Below are 12,637 nucleotides of genomic sequence, written 5' to 3' on the forward strand. Positions count from 1 at the left end.
CTCCAGAGCTTGATCTCTTCATTTAAGCTTGGATTCGTGTTCAATCTGGTTTGGTCAACCTCGGATCCATGATCCCTTGATGCCTATAAAGAATATAACCAAATATTAGCATCAAATACCACAAATATGATATAATTTGCAATTAGGTCCATAAAATGGCTCTAACTCATGAAACATGATGTAAACATGACTTTAACATATGAGAAGATTAAAATGTATACCTGTATGGATCAAAATATCATGATAAAATGATAGTTATCAAATTCCCCCACACTTATTCTTGCACGTCCCGTGCAAGCAAACAAAACAAATAAACAACTAAAACAAACAACTCCACAATAATTCCCTAGCAATACCTAGAAGATAGTAATAGGAATTTAACTAAGACCATCTAAAGATCACAAACAATCATGAATTCGATCCAAACAATAATCAGTAGGTATGGTAGTTTCAATCCAATTGAAAAATTAAGCAAATTGCAATCTCTCAAGGTATTCACCTATTCTAGCCCTCATATTAGTGGAGTTCAACTCAATGCAACTCACAACATTTCACTACCATAAGCTTGCTTATTTTCTAATTCTCCACCACCATAAAACATAGCATACATGAATCAAAAGGATTTATTATCAAAAATTGAACATGGAATCAAGAAGAACAATTAAAGTGAATAAAATGGCAAAAGAAAAGAATTTAATGAAGAAAAATGAGAAGATAAGAGTATTGGAGGAATATACTTGATGAGTTGACCATTTTGATGTGTAAAAAGATGAATATCATTTGTTATTACCATTTCAAAGTATCAAGCTAACCTCTCCTTCAATTTGAATACAAACACAGAATCTTGATACTCTATCTCCACATTTGATACTCTCTTTTTGATTTGCCACTGTTTCTTCAATTTTTTTCTCTTTCTTTCACTGTTTTTCAACTTGTTTCCATCACTTGGAGACTAAAACAATCTCACAACAACTAATGAAGAACTCTCTCCTCCACACTTAAACCATTGGCCTTCTCGGACAATTCAAACACACATGTATCCAATGCCATGATATTCTTTTAGCCACTATTTTTCCTTTCTGCAGAATTTCTTTTTACTTCCTTTCACTGTTTCTGATTTTTTTTTTTTAGATCCGAATTCATTATAAACAGGGTCCATTTGGTGGAATGGTTATTGCATGACTCTAATGATTCAAGTAATGTAAACTTCCCTTTTCTTTAATTGATTTCCCACCTTGCAATTTCTACCACAGATTGTTTCAAATCCAATCTACAAGAATTTTCCAGATTTCCAACTATTGAAACTTGAATACCATTTGTCAATGAGTAAACAAAAGATTAAACCAAACTCTTATTCAATTGAATAGCTATCCAATAACCTTGATACAATGTGCCCTCAACTTAATACTCAACCTTTGTGTTACTAAATTCAGCTTCAAAACCTCACTGATCAGATTCTTCATTCTGAATTCTGTTTTGTGACCATCAATCTAGAATTCAATACCAGCAAAATTCAGTTGCAATATGCATAGTCCCAACAACTCCAATCACAACAGCAGTTTCAGAATTCCGTTGCTAGAATATGAATCAGAATTCAGCAGGAAATTAAAGAGTTGCAGCTCCAGAATTCCAGGAATCATTCTTCATATTAAGGCTCCAGATCAAAGAACTTTGCTGCCCAACTTTCATCCTCTGATAACAGCACTGAATTCATATAAGAGATTCAACTTCAAATTTCCATGCATGACGGATAATTTAGTCCTCTGCAGAATTCAGAACAGCTTCATCTTCTTTGCACCAAATTAGAACTGGATTGAAAAGTTGGCACAAATCAGGGCTAGCAAAAAGAATCTAAGAAAGAAATAAAATTCAATAAATGCATAATTACAGCATCAATTTCTCAGTTCCTGGACTGAATTTCAGAATCCACTTCTTGAAAATCAAGTTAAGTTCTCTTCGCCTACCTAACACACTGCAAAAATCCTGCAGATAGGTTTTACAACAGAATTCTCTGTTAATCAGACTTCAATAAGTAGGAGCTCATTGAATTGAGATACCTCAGGTTTCAATCTTGAAATCATAATGTTACTCATTAAAAACAGCATATAGAACTGGCACTAAACTTGTACTTATTGATACATGTACTCAAATCCAGCAAAAATTCAGTTCATTACAGCTTTTCCTGATAAACAAATGTATTGAGAAGTTGGCATAACTGCACTACTGCACATTGTATCAAATCCAGAAATGGCAAAGACCAAGAACCCAGGACTGTATTAGACTCCACACAATTCCATCTTGTGCCAAATAAAAATTGTTTCCTGATTAATGCAAGCTCTGAATTTATAGACATCTTCTTCTGCACTTGACTGGCATTCATACTTAACATCTTCTCTTGCAATGGCACAAAATTTCAGCTCCATTTTGAGCTTTCTCATGCTGCAAACAGTCCAACACACAAGCTGCATATTTACTTTAATTTCAGTTTTCAGTTCCAGCTTTGTTTCTCTGTTAAGTATTAGATTTCTTGTCTTAAATCTTGTAAACTCTGGAGAAGAAAGATAATCATCTGTTAATCTGAATTAGCAACTAAATTTCCAAAAATTTAATGAACCCATGGCTTCAAAATCCATTTTGCACAGCAACCTACTGATTTCAATTTCTGCTTCAACTCTTGACTTTGTATCAATATGCCACGTTTAGTTACACAAAACTTCAATACTTCTTTCATCTTGTCTCTTAAGACCTTTTGCAATGAATAACTGAAAGAATTCTAAGTTTCATCAATTCTAGCTCATCACAATTCATTTCCAAATTAATGCAACAAACATGTCCTTTGTTTTTTTTTTAACTGAAAGCAACTTGCTATTCCTTTAGTAGTGTCATAGAAATTGGCACGTGATAGACCAAGTTTTCAGAAATGATCTTTGCTGTGAATGAATTGCAGTTTCTGCAGATTTTTTTTCTTCTCTAAATTCAATCTCTATCCTCTTCCTCAAATTGGCACAGAAATGCCAAATTACTTCCGCAGAATCTACATTTCCTGGGTTACTGCTTCTCTGTTATTTCAAAATCCAGGAAATAAACTTGATACTTCAATATTTCAGAATTCTGATTTCAGAAATTAGGTTCTTAGGCATGATATGTTTTCAATCACAAAGTCATGGTAGAGAAAAGCCACTAATATGCTGCATCTCAACTTCAAAACTTTGAATCCACAGAAAATTCCAGCTCAAATTCCTTATTCAGAATTCAGTTCAATGAAAAATTCAAAATCTGTAATTCAATTTCCATATAATTCCTACAGATATACACTCCCAAAACCTCCAACATCCTCATACATATTCCATTCCTCCCCCACACTAAACCTTTATCCTCATCTTGGTCAAGCTAACTCATCAAGAATTCAACCAAACTCTCAAAAGAATGAAGGCAAAGCAAATATGGTGGAAAGTAACAATGTTGAGTGAGTTTTTCAACTAGAATTTGGAAGGAATATAGATCAAAGAGTAGGTAAAGAGTTATGAGGAAACAAGAATGAAAAATATCCTTCATTTTCATGCATACATATGCTATTGTGACTTTGAAAAGAAACTAAGCAAGTTCTAGAGTTTCAATTATTGTGAGTGCATGCCACACAAAAGAATAATTAAGTGTAGGCTTAAAGTAGTCCTCTCTAGGTAATTTTTGACAATCAAACTCAATTAATCAACAATGAAATCCACCACCACACTAACCAATATCATGCAAGTAGAGTATTCAATCATGTAAAATAACCTAAACTTGATGGTCAAACTTAAAGAACTTTTACCATTTTAAAAGTATTACTAGAACAATTTCATGGAGAGTTTTATTCAAAATGAAATGCTATGTAGACTAGACAAAGTGCAAAATATGGAGTCAAAATGCAAATGTAACGTATAAAAGTAAAAGAAAGTGGAAAGCAAAAAGAAAAAAAAAACAAGGAACAAACTCCCCTTTATTCCGGGCGGTTGTAAACGATTTAGAAGTAGAATCCATGCCGGTATTGGAATGGTTCTTCCCGGTGGTTGGAGTTGGTTAAGAAGTAAAATCCAAGTTGGGAGTGGAATAATTGTAGTTGCGGTCAAGCCCACTTCATCCAACATTTTTCCTTTGAAAATTCCTCCTGGAGGTCGGAGGCGGTTTAGATGGAGCAACAATTTTGGAAGCCTACGACGACCTACAAAGCCAAAGAAAAATAACACCTCTTGCAAGTATGGGAAAATATTAGTTTTTACATTACATGGTTCAAAAAATATATCACATCCAATAAAATCAATCAATGGTACCTTTATAAAATCTTCTAATGAATTACAAGAAATACTAACCTTGTCATGTTGAAAGGTACCTGGAAGTTCTGGAATGGTGACTGTGACCTCCTCCTCATCAAGTAATGGTTCAGGCTCTAGCTCAGGTGGTGTATCTAAGGAAAGTGATTATTGGGGCTCTGCTTCTACAGCATAAGTCCCTACACTCTCATCATCAACATCTGGCTCAGGTGATTCTTGGGGTATTGCTTCCAATATGCAATCCCCTACACTTACATCATCATCTACATCAGTACCTGCATCATCAACAACATCTACAACAACAATATCAGTAGAATTAGAATTCCTTACAACTACAGAATCATAATAAGAAATATTAGAAGAGTCTTGTGGAGTATTGGAAACAATATCAGGTCTATCTAAAACACTACAATCCCTCTTCTCACTGAAGCATGGTGCTTGTTGCTGGCTAATGGACGATGCAAATTGGTCTACTTGTATCTGAAAGTTTTGTATCTCTGCAAATTGTTGCTTTTGATACTCTATCATTTGCTGGATAATCTCTTTAAGGTCCTGTGTTGAATTAGGAGGAGCTTCATCTTGAAATGTTCCCCATGGAGTTAGATCACTCTGATGGACTGGATGTGGCCAAGTAGGTGAGTAATCTCCCTGAAATCCCTGTGGACTCTGATATGCTGGATATGGCTCAGCGAATTGTCCTTGTGTATCCTCATACCTATTTGGCTGCTCTATGGGTGGATAATATTGAGGTCTAGATTGATAGTACTGAGTCCGAGGATGATAATACTGAGGCTCAGGATGATAGTATTGAGGTTGATTAGGCTGATAATACCGACTCTCCATCTCACCTCCAAAATGCTGATAATATGGATCCATGGTCAAAGAAATTTCCTGCTCTTACACTGAAACACTAGCAAATAAAATCAGGAGACACAGGAACATATAAGATCAAACACATGGATATATGAACATGAAAGCAATTGAAACAATTTTTTTTCAAATTTTTATGTAAAAAGAAAAAAAAAAGCAATCCTAAGGTATCAAACACCGCTACATTCCCCGGCAACGGCGCCAAATTTGATAAGCCCGATTTTGTCGTGATTTGGGTATCAAATAATTTCACCGAACTCCTTTCTACACTAATGCAGTATAGGATGACTCGGATTGTCTCTCTCAAGGAATGTAAACAGTAGGATGATAGTCTTAGGATCAATTATTGTTGGCTTGAGTTTTCTAGACAAATTGGGATTTAAGAAATGACTTATGAACAAATAGAAGAAATAAGAACCAAAATTTATGCTACATTTGAAAATTCAATTCATGGAAAGTAACAAGAAAAGAATCTACTAATCTAAACTACTGCATTGAAAGAAATAATAACCAAGAATAGCCTATTGCAACCATTAAGCAAACCTAAATTGTTTAGACATCAAGAACAGTACTCTTAACCGAAGGGTTCAAAGCAATAGCAAGAGAATTTTGAATCAACTATGCATTGATCAACTACAACAAAACAACAATTCAATCAAAGATAAGGAAACTAATCAAACTAGGAAACCCTAGCTTGGATCTGATGTGTATCGGAGGAAGAACTCAGTGATGAAGATAACAGAGGAGATAAATTCGGCTGGAAATGGATCAAGATTAGAGGAAAAGAAGAAGCAACACTTATGATGGTTCAGATGGATGCGGAGCTTCAGGGAAGAAAGATCGCCGGCTGGAAGACAAAAGAATCGGCCGAGACCACCAGATTCTTCACCTTCTCTGCTTCTTCTTTCTCGCACGAAGTCGCGGCAGTGGGTTGAGATCAGATGATCGTGGCATCGCCGGTTGCTTGTGAAAGACCACCGCAGGAAGGGAAGTGCCCTTGACCTCGCTTGCTCGCCGGCGGTGGAGTGGATCAGAATCGCCGGAGAAGGATCACACCTCCTCTGTTTTTGACGCGAGGACTGTAGCAAATTGACGAAGGAAAAAGCGCTGTAGCTTCTCCCTTTTAAACCAGATCTGAGATCTGAATGGACGGATGAGATTTCTCAGAGTATAATCCAACGGTGAGATTTGATCTAAATCTGATCCAAAGGCTCAGATCTTCATCAAGGGTCCTGATCTACTCTCTCCTAGCTCGGATGGACCAAATCTTCAATGGATGGCTTAGATCTCTCTTAATCTTTAATGGACGATCTAGATTGCTCCAGAGCTTGATCTCTTCATTTAAGCTTGGATTCGTGTTCAATCTGGTTTGGTCAACCTCGGATCCATGATCCCTTGATGCCTACAAAGAATATAACCAAATATTAGCATCAAATACCACAAATATGATATAATTTGTAATTAGGTCCATAAAATGGCTCTAACTCATGAAACATGACTTTAACATATGAGAAGATTAAAATGTATACCTGTATGGATCAAAATATGATGATAAAATGATAGTTATCACGCGCGCCGCCGAGGGGGATGGGGGGGGGGGGGGGGGGGGGGGGAGGGAACACTAAGGAAGAAAATTACACTACTTGTAGAGGTGGAGAAGACTTTTTATCAACAAAGAGTTAAGAGTGTTTATTTCAAGAATAGCAACAAGTGTATCAAGTTTTCCTATGATTTAGTGAAGCACAACAACAAGAGGATGTTGGAGCAATCTAGGTGCCCTAGGTTTTGATGTTTGGGCAAAGGTTTAAGTTAGGTTTATTGTTGTATTTGATATGCATTGTGAGTGTGCAGAATACAAGTACAACAAGAAAAGTCCAAGTGTGATCTTGGCAAAGGAGGAAAGTCCAAGAATGAGTCTTGGCGGTGTAAGTCCAAGCATGTAGTCTTGGCAACGTAAGTCCAAGTGTGACTTGGCAATGGATGAAGCCCCGGAGGTGAGGAGCCTCTTGGCAAAGGAAGACCCGACAATATGGACAAGGCCGAAGGAAGCTCCAGAAGGCAAGACGTGAAGGATGGGGAGACATCCGAGGGACGCGAGGCTGATGGAGGAGGCTAGAAGGCTAGGTCTAGGTTGGTCGGGCGAGAACGAGTGCTGAGTGAATGTACTCGAGGCAAAATTCTAAAATTAGGGTTTACTGTAGCGTTACTGTAGCAGTCGACTGATGCACTGTAGCAGAGAGCCGTTGAGATAGCCGTTGGCACCAGTCGACTGGTGCATTGACCAGTCGACTGGTAACGGGCAAATCAACTTTCTGATTTGCTCCAAGCTCTATAAGAAGGAGCTTGGGTTGGCCAGCCAAGGTGACGAAATTAGACTTGGTTAAAGCCTAATTAGTAGTCACCAAAGTGCTCAAGAGATCTTTGTGTGCCAAGAGGTCTTGGTTGGAGTTGTGGTGAGGTTTCTCCACCCACAAGGAGGTTGAGCTAGCCGGAGTTTGCCGGGGACTAATCCACCGACGGATTGAGGGATCGTCCACCTTACGGACACGCCGTGGAGTAGGAGCAAGTTATCTCCGAACCACGTACACGCCTTGTGTTAGGGTTTGTGTTTGGTTTGTTGTCTTCTTCCTTCTTGTTTTAGGTTAACTTTTGTATTTGTTAGTTTGCTTTTGTATTCCGCTGTGCACTAACATTATAGGAAGTAAAGTTTTGGGTGAGACGCTATTCACCCCCCCTCTAGCGGACGTCAAGGTCCCAACAAGTGGTATCAGAGCGAGGTTAGCTCTTGTTGGACTAATCGCCAAGTGAGCGGCTAGAGGAAGAAGATGGAGTCGGAGGGACCTCTCGGATGGGACATCCGAATCCCACCTCCATACGAGCGCGAGGACTTCGACTATTGGAGGAAGCGCATGGAGATGTGGTTCCAAATGAATTGGGACCAATGGATTGCGTTGGAGGAACCGTTTAAAACTCCAACTGACAAGAAGGGAAAACGTCTCCGACATCGATATTGGACCAAGGAGCAAAGGGAGCAATCAGAGACGGACAAGGAGGTAACTAGAATTTTAATTAATTTATTACCTCCTAATGCGATATTGAATGTAGGTGAATACGAGAATGCAAGTGACCTTTGGAAAAAGGTAATTGCGCTTCATGAGAGTCCTACACAAATCCAAGAAGAGGAGGAACCCAAGGAGAAGGACTCATTGGTCCAAGAAGAGAAGGACCAATCGAATGTTGACACGAGCTCAACATCCGAGGAGGAGAAGGAAGATGAGGATGTATCATCCACATCTTCAAGGGAGGAAGAAGTGGAACCATCCACATCTTCAAGTGAAGAGGAAGAAGAGCAATCCAAGGAAGAGGAGATCTTGGAAGCTCAACCCTCCACCTCAACTACCAAGAAGAGCAAAAAGGACCACATCAAATGCTTTGAGTGTGGTAAGATGGGGCACTACAAGAGTAGGTGTCCTTCGCTCAAGAAGGTAAAGGAAGTAAACCCTAAACTCACTAAAGTTAATTTAGAAACTAATGTGAGTTGTAGGAAGAAGAAGGAGAAGAAGCACATTAGGTGCTTTACATGTGGTGAGTGGGGTCACTACCACACAAAGTGCCCAAGGAGAGGAGAGCTCAAGAAATTGGCGCACTTGAAGAAATGGGAAAAGAAGAGGAGCACAAGTCAAGGGGGAGCTTCAAAGGTAAAAGGGAAGGTAATCCCTATTTTGAAGCTTGATCCAAGCTCTAATTCTTATATGCTTGTTAGAAATAATGTAGATTATTTACCCAAGCATAATCATGGATTTAGGTATAATGATAGGAATAGGGTTAACACGGTAGATAACCCTAAGAAATCATACACTAAGGGTAGACCTATTAAGACCCAAACCACTTTGCCTAAGGGAAGGAAAGTGGGTGAAAACCTAAGCATTAATCCCAAGAAAGGGAGACATATGCCTAGGAAGGTGGGTAGGTCTAGGCATGTCCAAGGTGGACATGTTGACTTTAGGGTTAGAACCCTAGAATTAGAAAATCAAGTCTTGAAGGGAAAGCTTGAGGAAATGGAGAAAGTCCTAGAGAGGTTCATTATTGGACCTAAAGGACTTGACATGTATTTGGGTAGTCAAAAACCTAAAAATGTCAAATTAGGTCCCTCCAAGACCAAAAAGAGGTCAAGTGCTAAGGTAGCACATGACATTGGTAAGGGAGGTGTGACCAAGGATAAGGGAGAGTCATCTAAGGCCAATAAGAAGGAATATTCTAGGGTGGCATATAATTATGGCAAGGATGGGATGCCCAAGGTTAAGGACAAGAAGAAATTAACCAAAGACAATGTGTCTAAGGTTAAGAAGGTGAGTTTTGTAGGCCAAGTGTCACCCGAGGTGCACCGAAGTGACCTAGCCATAGTGGATGAATCACCAAGGGAGGTGACTAAGGTTAAGATTCCTAAGGTTAGGAAGAGCCTTTGGGACCCATGGTAGATGGGTTATCAAATGTGTCAAGTGGTTAGGAGACGGACTTAAGTCTCTAACATAGTGGGTTGGCACAATTGAGTTGAGTTTCATGCATAGAAATATGAATTGGGTTCATATTGCATGAAAATTAGTTTTTGATGTAGAGATGCCATATAAACTAATGCTAGTAATGCATTATGGTTTAGTATGGGCAGATACATCAAGAGGAAGCCAAAACTAGGACTTTAGGTCAAGGTTTAATTGAACCATTTAGCTAGTTTTGAATTTTGTGTCAATCTTGGTATCTGTGATAAATATATTTTTATATATATTTTTCCCAAGTAGACATGAGTACAATAGACCTCTCCACAAAATTTGGGAAATTTTGGAGGTCTGTGGAATTTCTGGTGCATTTCTGAAGTTGGCCTGAAAAGGCTGATTTTTTCAGAAATAGGGTACCAGTCGACTGGTACAGATACCAGTCGACTGGTAACAGTGTTTTTGAGCACAGAATGTTTCTGTAAGCTCATTTTGTCGATACCAGTCGACTGGTGCCGATACCAGTCGACTGGTAACAGTAGATTTCGACCACAGAATGTTTCTGTGAGGTTCTGTCGAAGGGGGCAGTCGACTGGTACCTAGTTCAGTCGACTGATACCAGCCTAAAAGTGTTTTTCGACATTGTTCTTGACCGTGTCAACTCGTTTAAATGTATGAGATCAATGGGGGATAAATACATGAGTTTAGGGTCAATTTGGATGACATGTTTTCAACAATTGGGATATTTGGAGCTCTTTTTGATGTATGACAAAGGGGGAGAAGTCTAGGTTTAAGTGGGAAACCTATACACCTTTGCAAGAAATCCTAACTCAAGGGGGAGCTTAGGTAAAGGGGAGCGATTGTTTAGGCAAAGGGGGAGAAGTTTACCTTTGCGAGAAATCCTAGCTCAAGGGGGAGCTTAGGTGAAGGGGGAGCCTAGGGATTTAGGTTCCATTATTTATGCATGAGTTGATTTGCATATTTATTTGCATATGTATTGCATTTATGTTTCCCTAACTTAAACAGGTTGCCAAACATCAAAAAGGGGGAGATTGTTGGAGCAATCTAGGTGCCCTAGGTTTTGATGTTTGGGCAAAAGTTTAAGTTAGGTTTATTGTTGTATTTGATATGCATTGTGAGTGTGCAGGATACAAGTACAACAAGAAAAGTCCAAGTGTGATCTTGGCAAAGGAGGAAAGTCCAAGAATGAGTCTTAGCGGTGTAAGTCCAAGCATGTAGTCTTGGCAACGTAAGTCCAAGTGTGACTTGGCAATGGATGAAGCCCCGGAGGTGAGGAGCCTCTTGGCAAAGGAAGACCCGACAATATGGACAAGGCCGAAGGAAGCTCCAGAAGGCAAGACGTGAAGGATGGGGAGACATCCGAGGGACGCGAGGCTGATGGAGGAGGCTAGAAGGCTAGGTCTAGGTTGGTCGGGAGAGAACGAGTGCTGAGTGAATGTACTCGAGGCAAAATCCTAAAATTAGGGTTCACTGTAGCGCTACTGTAGCAGTACTGTAGCAGTCGACTGATGCACTGTAGCAGAGAGCCGTTGAGATAGCCGTTGGCACCAGTCGACTGGTGCATTGACCAGTCGACTGGTAACGGGCAAATCAGCTTTCTGATTTGCTCCAAGCTCTATAAGAAGGAGCTTGGGTTGGCCGGCCAAGGTGACGAAATTAGACTTGGTTAAAGCCTAATTAGTAGTCACCAAAGTACTCAAGAGATCTTTGTGTGCCAAGAGGTCTTGGTTGGAGTTGTGGTGAGGTTTCTCCACCCACAAGGAGGTTGAGCTAGCCGGAGTTTGCCGGGGACTAATCCACCGACGGATTGAGGGATCGTCCACCTTACGGACACGCCGTGGAGTAGGAGCAAGTTATCTCCGAACCACGTACACGCCTTGTGTTAGGGTTTGTGTTTGGTTTGTTGTCTTCTTCCTTCTTGTTTTAGGTTAACTTTTGTATTTGTTAGTTTGCTTTTGTATTCCGCTGTGCACTAACATTATAGGAAGTAAAGTTTTGGGTGAGACGCTATTCACCCCCCCTCTAGCGGACGTCAAGGTCCCAATAGAGGAATGTCATCATCAAATAGTCCGGAGAACGAACATCTAGTTTGGAGAAGGTTGACAATGAGTTTTTGGTATATGTTCAAGGGTTGTTGGGCGCTAGCGAACCTTGTATTCCATTGGACAGTGGTAACATGGAAGGAAGGAAGCTGTCTGGCGGCCAAATGAAGAAGCTAACCATGCACATAGTCGATGAGGAGATTCGCCTTGCACTATTTGATATTGGGAAGGATAAAGCCCCCGATCCCGATGGGTTTAATGCCAAGTTCTTTACCTCAGCACGGGACACAGTACGAGCAAAATTTTTGGCTGCAATTTGTGAGTTTTTCTAGCATAGGCGGCTTCTCAAGCAATAGAATTACACCTAGATTGTGCAATATCCAAATCTAATCATTCACCACGGGGTTCGAACTTCCGGCCAATATTGTGTTGTACGTTCTTCTACAAGATCATCTCAAAGGTGTTGGCGAAGGTCATAGATGTTTTATTAGATCCGACGCAAGTGACTTTTATTTAAGGCTGTTCCATTGGGGAGAACATTAATCTTGCATAGTATTGGGGTTCAATTAAAGTCACATATTGAAAAGATTTGGTAAAGATTATAAATTTAAAAGGATATAGGATATCTTCATTGACATGAGGCTTTTGGGAAGAGCCCAAGAGCAAAGTTATGAGGGCCTATGTTCAAAGTGGACAATATCATGTCATTATGGAGATATGTGGACATCCTTTGGGTACAACAAATGGTATCAAAACCATAGTCCAGACCAGATGCCATGTGGGGTGGCCTTGAATATAGTTGAGGGTAGATCCAGAGTTTGTCAGAGTAACCGGATACTTGCATGGGGGTGAGTAGGTTAGGGTGACCGAATGTGGATGCTCGTGGAGAGGCCCGGACCAAGAG

The 12,637-nt window shown here is 39.8% G+C and overlaps 1 protein-coding gene across 1 annotated transcript; it reads right to left on the reverse strand.

Moving 5' to 3' along the window:
- Positions 1-1,755: 1,755 nt before the first annotated feature.
- Positions 1,756-5,186, reverse strand: LOC122013483. The gene is made up of 3 exons (XM_042569762.1): positions 4,721-5,186; positions 4,350-4,444; positions 1,756-1,851 (listed from the first exon to the last, which is right to left on the reverse strand). The coding sequence occupies exons 1-3, from the start codon at positions 5,184-5,186 to the stop codon at positions 1,756-1,758; spliced, it is 657 nt and encodes a 218-aa protein (XP_042425696.1).
- Between the last annotated feature and the right edge of the window lie 7,451 nt (positions 5,187-12,637).

This window comes from Zingiber officinale, chromosome 8B (assembly GCF_018446385.1).
Source record: "Zingiber officinale cultivar Zhangliang chromosome 8B, Zo_v1.1, whole genome shotgun sequence".
Lineage (NCBI taxonomy): Eukaryota > Viridiplantae > Streptophyta > Magnoliopsida > Zingiberales > Zingiberaceae > Zingiber > Zingiber officinale.

Excerpts from the sequence above, each read along its gene's own strand:
- LOC122013483 (XM_042569762.1), bottom strand. The coding sequence starts at position 5,186 with ATGGATCCATATTATCAGCATTTTGGAGGTGAGATGGAGAGTCGGTAT. Across the intron at positions 4,445-4,720 it reads CTTCAGTGAGAAGAGGGATT|ATACACCACCTGAGCTAGAG; the intron begins GTAGTGTTTTAG and ends CACTTTCCTTAG. Across the intron at positions 1,852-4,349 it reads GTACCTTTCAACATGACAAG|ATTCTTTTTGCTAGCCCTGA; the intron begins GTTAGTATTTCT and ends TTTCTTTCTTAG.